Source organism: Myotis brandtii, unplaced genomic scaffold (genome assembly GCF_000412655.1).
Source record: "Myotis brandtii unplaced genomic scaffold, ASM41265v1 scaffold14, whole genome shotgun sequence".
NCBI lineage: Eukaryota > Metazoa > Chordata > Mammalia > Chiroptera > Vespertilionidae > Myotis > Myotis brandtii.
In genome coordinates this window covers 2,792,120-2,800,930 of record NW_005354999.1, presented here as the reverse complement: position 1 = coordinate 2,800,930, position 8,811 = coordinate 2,792,120, and the positions used below count along the sequence as shown (strand labels likewise).

Sequence of the window (8,811 nt, the reverse complement as noted above, 5' to 3'; positions counted from 1 at the left end):
GGTGGGGTGGGATGGGGGTGCTGTTTGTTTGTTTATTTTGTTTTAAGGAGGCTTTCATCTTAGGTAGCTTGCTGGTTCTGTTCTGTTTGGATTCCATTGAAGTCTTTTCCCATGGATTTCTGATTCCTTTTCCTTCCCACCTCCCATAAAAGATGTAAATAAACATTGTGTTCCTTTTTGTCCCCCTCTCTTTCTTATATCAGACTATGAACCCTCCTCTGCCCCCGCCCCCTCTCCTGGTCTCCACACCGCCTGGCGCTGCTGCTGCTGCTGCTGCTGGAACAGGACCCAGGCCCACAGCGGGGCCCACTGACCAGATTGCACATTTACGACCTCAGACTCGCCCCAGCGTGTAAGTGAGGGTGTCATTTATTGCTGCTTAAACGTGCATTTCAAACTCAGCCCAAAGAGCAGAGGCAGAGAAACACCTTTCTGATATGAGCTGCTGACAGGCTTATGGCTTCCAAAGTGGTTTGTGTTCTGCAAACTTCTACCCAGTCATGCATATAATGAGGAGACTGCTGAAACAAAGTGGGCCCAATACAAGCGCTCGCTAGGCAGCCGTCCTGCTGAGGGAAGGCCTTTCAGAGTTTAGGAAGACAGCTGTTTGCTTCTTCATAATATTATATGTGTACGGAGCTGCCTTTTTGTCTCATTTTCGTTCCTTGCATTGGGATACTAAGGAATGAAAAGGTATTCCATACAAACCAGGTCTACTTGTAGTACGCATGTGAAAAGCTGGAAGTCCCTTGTATCCAGAAAAGTCTAGTTATCTCATTCAGAGTTTATCCGTGGCAGAATACTGCTAGGTTTTCGTGGATCTTATATTGTGTGAGTTTATACATGGAACAGGTTAGCCCTGGGAAGAACAACTGGTTAGCGTAGCCTGCCTGGTTTCCGTTATGGTGGTGGCACAGTCACCTTGCGTGGTGGGGCTCTTCTGTACACTCTGTGATCTGGACTTCTATTTCCCTTTGACTTTTTGCAACTCAGTCTTGTTCCTGGCTGAGCACACAAAAGCAGGTGCAGCCCAAGCCTCTGGGTTCAGCCTGTGTGCGGAAGGCAGCATGCTGTGCCTCCCGGTGGGGTTTCACACCATATGCCCACATTTGGGGCGACTCTCCAAGCCTAACAAGTGCCATTTGAAGAGCTCAATTGTCCCAGTGGGTGCCTAATCCCCAGCAGCAGGTTAGGCACTCTGGGAAGCTGCCTTAATTCTTTCACACCCGGCAAATACCATTTGGTGGGGTGGTCACCTTCACACGGGGGCAGTGTGGGGGGAGGGTAGACCAGGTTGGCAGTTCTTAATCAGGAAGGCTTCTGCCTTTTCTTTCTTTTTCTTTGGGGGCGGGGTGGGGGGGGGCTGTGCCTTTTCAATGTCGATGGCAAAAGCTTTCAGCAGACAAGTACCAATACTGTTTACAGATGAAAGGACTGTACTTTCTGTTTTCATTTGTGCAAGATATTCAAGACTTAATACCATGAACGAGCTTTGAGCATCTTGGGTTTTGGTGGTTATTCAGCCCGAAATCAGATATTCTTTCTATTCCAGGTATGTTGCTATATATCCATACACTCCCCGGAAAGAGGATGAGCTGGAGCTGAGGAAAGGGGAGATGTTTTTAGTGTTTGAACGTTGCCAGGATGGCTGGTTCAAAGGGACATCGATGCATACCAGCAAGATCGGGGTTTTCCCTGGTAATTATGTGGCACCCGTCACAAGGTATGGCTTTGAACAAGTGGTTTACTAAGTTCCAAACAGAGAAGCTTTGTTCTTCTCCGTGGCTCTCAGCCTGTCCAGATTCCTTCTCACATTATAATTGCCTGTTACACAGCCAACATTTTTTAAAAAGTCCGTATCTGTGCTTGCTGAGATCCCTTCTAACTCTAAAATGCTTGGCTTACTTTTCACATGGCTCTATGTGAAATTGTAGGTTTCTACAAATAAATGTACTGGGTTTTAAGTTATTTGCTTTAAGTAACATGTAAAAGACCATTTTCAGTATTTTTTCTGCTGGGAAGAGCATAATGTTTCATCTAAACAAAAGCTATATTATTAATACTTCCATGTTTCTATAATGCTTGCTATGTGCCAGGCAGGCAGATTTCTAAATGGGTTGCACACGTTCACTCCAAGTCCTTGAACAACTCGTTGTGGTAGTTTCTGTTATCCCCTCTTGATAGATGAGGAAATGGAGGTACAAAGAGATTAACTGGTCTGAGATCACATAGTGAAGAAGTGCTCAAACCCAGGTGGTCCGACTCTGTGTTCTAATAGCTTGATTACCTCTGAATTCTGGCAATTAATTTGGGGGGGGGGGGGGGGGGGGGGCGGGAAGAGAGGCTGTTGTTGGCACCTGGTGCACCGAAGCTAAGGATGCTGCCGAAGGTGCTGCAATACACAGGGCCCCTCCCACAGAACGGAATTAGCTGGCTCCAGATGTCACTGAGGTGGAGAAAGGCTGTTACAGGGTAATGGGAAGTCGGGGCTGTTAGATATACAAAATGTTCTTTATTTCATTTCGAGATAAGCCCACCTTCTGGTCACTGAGGAAAGTAGCCTTGGAAACTGAATGGAATGCCCTTAATGGCATCGACATTCAGGGAGCCTCAGTTTCTGGCCACCGGGCTCTTAAATGGCCCAGGTTTAACTGTGATAAATCATTCCTTAAACCCTCTGATTCTGAATAAATGGTTTAATGAATTGACATGTTTGTCAGCTGTTGGCCTTGACTTATAGGTTGGCCAGCAGCCTAATCAAATATAAATCACTGTTGTTGCAGATGGTGACAGGGTGCTAGCTTTCATTTGACTTGCAGATTTTTAATCGATATAAACCTTGTTTTCTGTATATGTTAAAATCTACATTCAGGATTCAGAAGGTAGATTCAGATAGTCCCTTCCTGGTGGGAAAAACACACACACACATACGCACACACACACAAAACAATAACAGCAAACCACAGAAACAACTAGGGGAAGTAAAATAAACCAAAACCAAAATATTAAGTTAATAAAGGAAAACATTTTCATAAGACTCAAAAACAAATTATTTAAAGTCTCTGGAGAGTTGCTTACTTAGAGCTAATTCTTTATTACTCCTCATGGTACATAATAAGGACATTCAAGTTAATGAAGTAGTCTACTTAGTAGAAAGTTACTATAAATAGAATTGATGTTTAAATGAATTTAGAATGTTAAAAAAGCATTACACAAAACTATGCCAAACCTAATTTAATTAAATTCAACCAGTAAGTATTTGTTTAGAGCTGGCGGTACCACTATAACTACAAATCCTGGAGAAATGGAAAAGAACCATTGCACACTGGCCCCGTCTTCAAGGAACTTTGAGTCAGGAATATTTAATAAGGAATTATCTAAAAAACAATACACTCATTTTTGTAATCAGGGTCATAGGACAGAGAAATCCACATGAAAGATAATCATAAAGTCTTCAGCCTGAGCCTTAGGCAAGGCTTCTTGAAATGATGGGATTTCTGCTGGATCTTGAAACAAATGAGATTAGGGTAAGTCAAGAGAAGCTGGGGAGGACAGTCCGAGAGTGTGTGTATTATGTGTATGTGCACCCACATGCAAGTACACAAGCCCTTGGGTGACGTGGGGCTGGGGGCAAATAGGAGAAGGGCAGAAAACATGGGCAGGGCCATGGACATGTGATTGTAAGGTCACAAGCCTGGCTTCTTGGATAGCAGAAGTAGGAGAATCCAGGGCCTCAAGTCAGTGGAGGGGTTCGGCCTAGGTGTGGGAAGCTGAGCCAGGTAACTGGATGTTCTTGAGCAGAAAATATAATATATGATTTTCTGTGACTCAGAATACATTGCAAGACCTTTCTCTGCCTCAGGGCCATTGTGAGTTTGAATTTGCTGTTTTTACACTTTGTAAAAATAATCCCATTCATTTTTTAAAATGTTTGTTGTAAAGCTTTGAGTCTTTTTTTTTCCTTTTAATTGTTCTGTCCCCCACTTCCCTAATGGATGGGGCTGTCTGTTTTTCTGTCTCGGCAGGGCGATGACAAATGCTTCCCAAGCTAAAGTTCCTGTGTCTACAGCTGGTCAGACAAGTCGGGGGGTGACCATGGTCAGTCCCTCCACTGCAGGAGGGCCTGCCCAGAAGCTCCAGGGAAATGGTATGGCCGGGAGTCCCAATGTGGTCCCCACAGCAGTGGTGTCAGCAGCTCACATGCACACGAGTCCTCAGGCTAAGGTCTTGTTGAACATGACGGGGCAGATGACGGTCAACCAGGCCCGCAATGCTGTGAGGACAGGTAAGGAGGAAACCGGACTGGGAAGCATCAGGAAAAGGGTCATCTGCCTAGTATCAGGTCTTCCGTGGCAGATGTTGACAAAAGCAGATGTGATGTAAAATAACAAATAACAGGAAATGGAAGTAGGCAGAGTCCAGGCAGTGGCACTTTACGTCTGCTTACTTTGGCCAAGCCTTCCCTGATGTGTAGATCGAAAGCCTGAAAGAGACCAGGCCGATCCTAAGAATGTCAGTAGTATTTGAAAAATAGGACTTCTGTAGCCAGGATCATATGGTCTCAAATCTCACTGTACATCTACTGCAGCCAACCGGTGTGCAGATAATTTTTTATGAATTTAGTCACAAGTCTATCTTAGACCCAGTGGGACCTTAAATCGTTTTCTTTTTTCTATAACATTGAATACCTACCAAGAGTCTTGGGTAACAATGGGAGTAAACTGTGACTTCTCTCTGGAAAAAAAAACAAAAAAAAAAAACAAAGAAAGAAAATGGTTAATAAGAAGAGAGAATCATTTTAAAAAGGACCGGAGGCCAGTGCAGTTTGACAGTGTAGACCACCATCAGATACTGGCTTCGAGTCTCTCATTCCATGGAAAGGCCTTCTTTCTCTAACTGAAGGGCCTCGGGGTTACAGCTAAGCTTCTAGGCCAGTGATGGCGAACCTTTTGAGCTCGGCGTGTCAGCATTTTGAAAAACCCTAACTTAACGCTGGTGCCGTGTCACATATAGAAATTTTTTGATATTTGCAACCATAGTAAAACAAAGATTTATATTTTTGATATTTATTTTATATATTTAAATGCCATTTAACAAAGAAAAATCAACCAAAAAAATTAGTTCGCATGTCACCTCTGACATGCTTGTCATAGGTTCGCCATCGCTGTTCTAGGCATTCAACAGACTCCAGAGCGGATCTGGAAGGGAAATGCATCCAGGGACCCAGCTAAGATGAAGTGCTTTTGAACCACCACACATCCATTATTTATTGTAATAAATGCAGTAGCAACCTTTCATTATGGACGGATGCAATGAAATGACTCATAGTTTGATGAGCAGCGTTTATTGGAAAGTTGAATCTTACCATGTTCCCTCCTGTCATTTACTAGTTTTGGCACACAACCAAGAACGCCCTACGGCAGCGGTGACGCCCATCCAAGTACAGAATGCCAGCGGGCTAGGCCCTGCGTCTGTGGGCCTGCCCCATCACCCCTTGGCCTCCCCACAGCCTCCACCTCCGATGGCTGCCATCAATATGGGTCGAGCCAGCGCCCCCTTAGCCTGTGCTGCAGCAGCTTCAATCACCTCCCCCAGCCTCACCTCCACCTCCCTGGAGACGGAGCCCAGCAGCCAGATAATGGCCATTCTCTCTGGACTTCCCACCTCTCCTGACAGCGCTTCATCAGCTTGTGGGAACAGTTCAGCAGCCAAACCAGACAAAGATAGTAAAGTAAGGCCAATATCCTGTTTCTCTGCTGGTGTTGTGTCCCATCATTTCTACTCATGAAGGGACCCGTTCAACATTCCTTCAAGTGCTTAACTGTGTGTGCTTCTGTGCCAGTTGCTAGGTTCGTGTTTCTCTGCATTTCAGCACCCACTAGATGCCAGGCCCTGTATTAGGTGCTGGGGAGATCACAGTGAGTAAGACTTACTGCTTCTCCACCTGTGGCTTACATCTCATGGAGGAATTTCCTTTCCCTTTCCTCATTCTGTCATCATTTTGCTGTCCTTAATTCTTCCTGTCCAGTCAGTTTGCTTTTTGTTAGCAGTTCTGCAATAGCTGTATACACTGAGTGGCCAGATTATTATGACCACCCCATCAGTACTTCATTGACACTTCCAAAAATACTGAATATTGAAAACTTCCTAAGCAAATACTCTCAAGGTTTTATTATTATTATTATTTGCATAACTAATTCACTTCATTGTACTGATGGGGTGGTCATAATAATCTGGCCACTCAGTGTATGTGCAAATAGATGATAGATAGATAGATAGATAGATAGATAGATATTTAACATACAAAGGGGATGAGACTGTTGGTGAGAAATGGTATTTGTGGATTTATTTTTCTATACTATACTTGGTTATAATCAGCATGAATAGTTTTTCTCTTGACTTGAAATTTAGGGGGAAATTATTTTATAAATCCTTTGATCTTTATAAGTCTCTCATTTGGGGCTGAGTTTCAAAGAAAATATACATGGGAGGCTGTATTTGAAAGACTAACCTATTGTTGGGTTTGGAGGCAGGTGGTTGGAGTCAAGGGGAGTTGATGGTGATTAAATGTGAACTGAAAGAGAAGAGTGATAACAAAGTCTGGAGAATTGCATTATGTTCATGACCTTTCCACAGTATGTCATGCGTTTCTCCTTTTAAAAAGCCCAGTTCTAGGAAGCTCTAGGGTGATTATAAACAGCCACCTGGTCATTGGTAATGGATGTTGCTCTATTTAAAAAGTTAGGTAAGCCGGTAAATAGGGCTTTATAAGGAAATAAACTTTACGGCTTACCAAAAAGTTAATATTTAATCGTTGGGTTAACATGAGTGTTTTTGAAAAAGATTGGTATCTGTCCAGCGTTTATAATTAACTACATTAAACTTGCACTCAAGCTGACATGTTCAACTTTGTCAATATCTTTAAAAGAATCATTTCATAGTTTAGATTTTAAAGTTTTGGAACAGTGTGTCTCAGGGCCCTTGTCACTGAGGAGAACAGGGAGTATTCAGCTCCTGAATCTCTGAGGCTTGGGAGGGCCTGTGCTAGACAGAATAATGGCTCCCGAAAGATGGCCATGTCCTGCTCCCTGAAATTTGAGACTGTTTCCCTCCATAGCAAAAGGAATTTTACAGGTGAGATTAAAGTAAAGGTTTTAAAGGGATTATCCTGGATTACCAGGGTGAAATGTATGTGATCTCAAGGGTCTTCATGAAGGGGAGGCAGGAGGATCAGGGCCAGAGGAGATGTGGCCTAGAAGCAGAGATCAGGGTGACTCAAGGGAGGAGCCACAGGCCAAGAAATGCAAGTAGCTACTAGAAGCTGGAAAAAGCAAGGAAACAGACTCTTTCCTAGGGCCCCAGGAGGAATGCAGCTCTGCCAACACCTTGATTTCAGGACCTGATTTTTATCCCGAAGTTGTGATAAACCAAGACAGGACCTTACTTGGGTTATGCTGTTGAGCACCCATCCTCAATAGATGGCCACTGGCCCGTTTGGATACCATATTGACCCCGAGTGCCCTAGCTCCAGAGTGTCCATGCCATTTTCTTTTATTTTGAGGTGCTACGGAGAAATTTATTGATCTCCTTCCTTATATGATGTCTTAAAGTATTTCAGGGTCATCTTTTGTTTTTGAGGCCACACTCTTGAAGTTTTTTTTCACTGTTCCTCATCACAGTTTACAAGCTTTCCCTTCCTCAGTCTACCTCCTCATTTAATGTTCCAAGTCCACTAGAGACTTTTTCTGATTGATGTAAGTAAGTTCAGTGATTCCACGATTAACATGACCAGAGTGTCATTCAGCTCACATTTCTTCATCCTGTCCACAAGGCACAAGGATATCGTGGAAGAACTTTTCAAACCTCCATTGAGATCCGAGTGTCTTTTACGTTCTCCCATCCAAACGGTTCCCCAGTGGCCCCATCGTTTTGGCGCTACTTGCTGTTAGCCAGCGTGTCCTGGAGGAGTCTACTCCTCAGAGTCTCATTTCCTTTCCTAGGTAGACCTTGTACTTAATACACTATTCTAGAATTTTCCAGATGGTCTGCAAAATACATTGTTGTTTTCTTTTTGAAAATTAGGACTACACATGCCCTTCTTTGGCCTGTTGAATTGACCCGATCTCAGGTCCACCAGGATCTATCAAAGATTATTGGTAGCATTTCAGCTGGTAATTTTCTTTGTGCTCTGGGGTAAATTCAACCTGCCAAGAGTAGTTATTTGATCTCTAAGTCCCGATCTCTTTATCCGTTTCCCTCTTAGCAAGGTTTGTTCTTCCTTTTCCGAGTAAAGATTATCCTTGTCTGTCTTATCATCTGAGAACTACCATCTGTCCCAAACAGCAGGTCTGTGTCTTTCTTGTTCTCAGTTCAAACATAACTTTTAAGCAATGTAGGCCTCCACCCCCCCCCCCCCCCACAACTTTTTTTTTTGGTCTTTAGCATTTTTGCAACTTTAAGCTCATATGGACCATGCTAATGTTCTTTCATATGGACCCTTCTCTTGATCTTTTTGTAGGAGTCCTTTAAAAATTTGAGCTCATTAGGCTGCCCCCTGGGGGATCACATCAGTACCTTTAGATGGCTCTACATTTTCATCTGCTGGGGTAATTTGCAATTGTATAGTTAGAATTTTATTCTGGAGAGCCCTCCCTCTTGAAGTATCTTTCCTTTTGAGTTTCAGGTCAAGCATATATTTTCTTTGAACTTTTAAAATCAGTTCTTTTAAACTTTAGAGTTCAAATCTAACTATAGAGAACTTCTCTTTGAGTGCTTACCTCTGTTCTCAATGTGTTTCTGCTTCACCAGCCA

The 8,811-nt window shown here is 43.3% G+C and overlaps 1 protein-coding gene across 2 annotated transcripts in view; it reads left to right on the top strand.

The window, feature by feature from the left end:
- Positions 1–8,811, top strand: part of SH3RF1 (SH3 domain containing ring finger 1) — a 168,670-nt gene that overhangs the window by 136,792 nt on the left and 23,067 nt on the right. For both annotated transcript variants that reach the window (XM_005860779.2, XM_005860778.2), the window contains exons 6-9: positions 204–352; positions 1,553–1,723; positions 4,026–4,285; positions 5,391–5,731. In XM_005860779.2, coding sequence (XP_005860841.1) covers positions 204–352; positions 1,553–1,723; positions 4,026–4,285; positions 5,391–5,731 — 921 coding nt within the window. The remainder of the gene's footprint in view (positions 1–203; positions 353–1,552; positions 1,724–4,025; positions 4,286–5,390; positions 5,732–8,811) is intronic.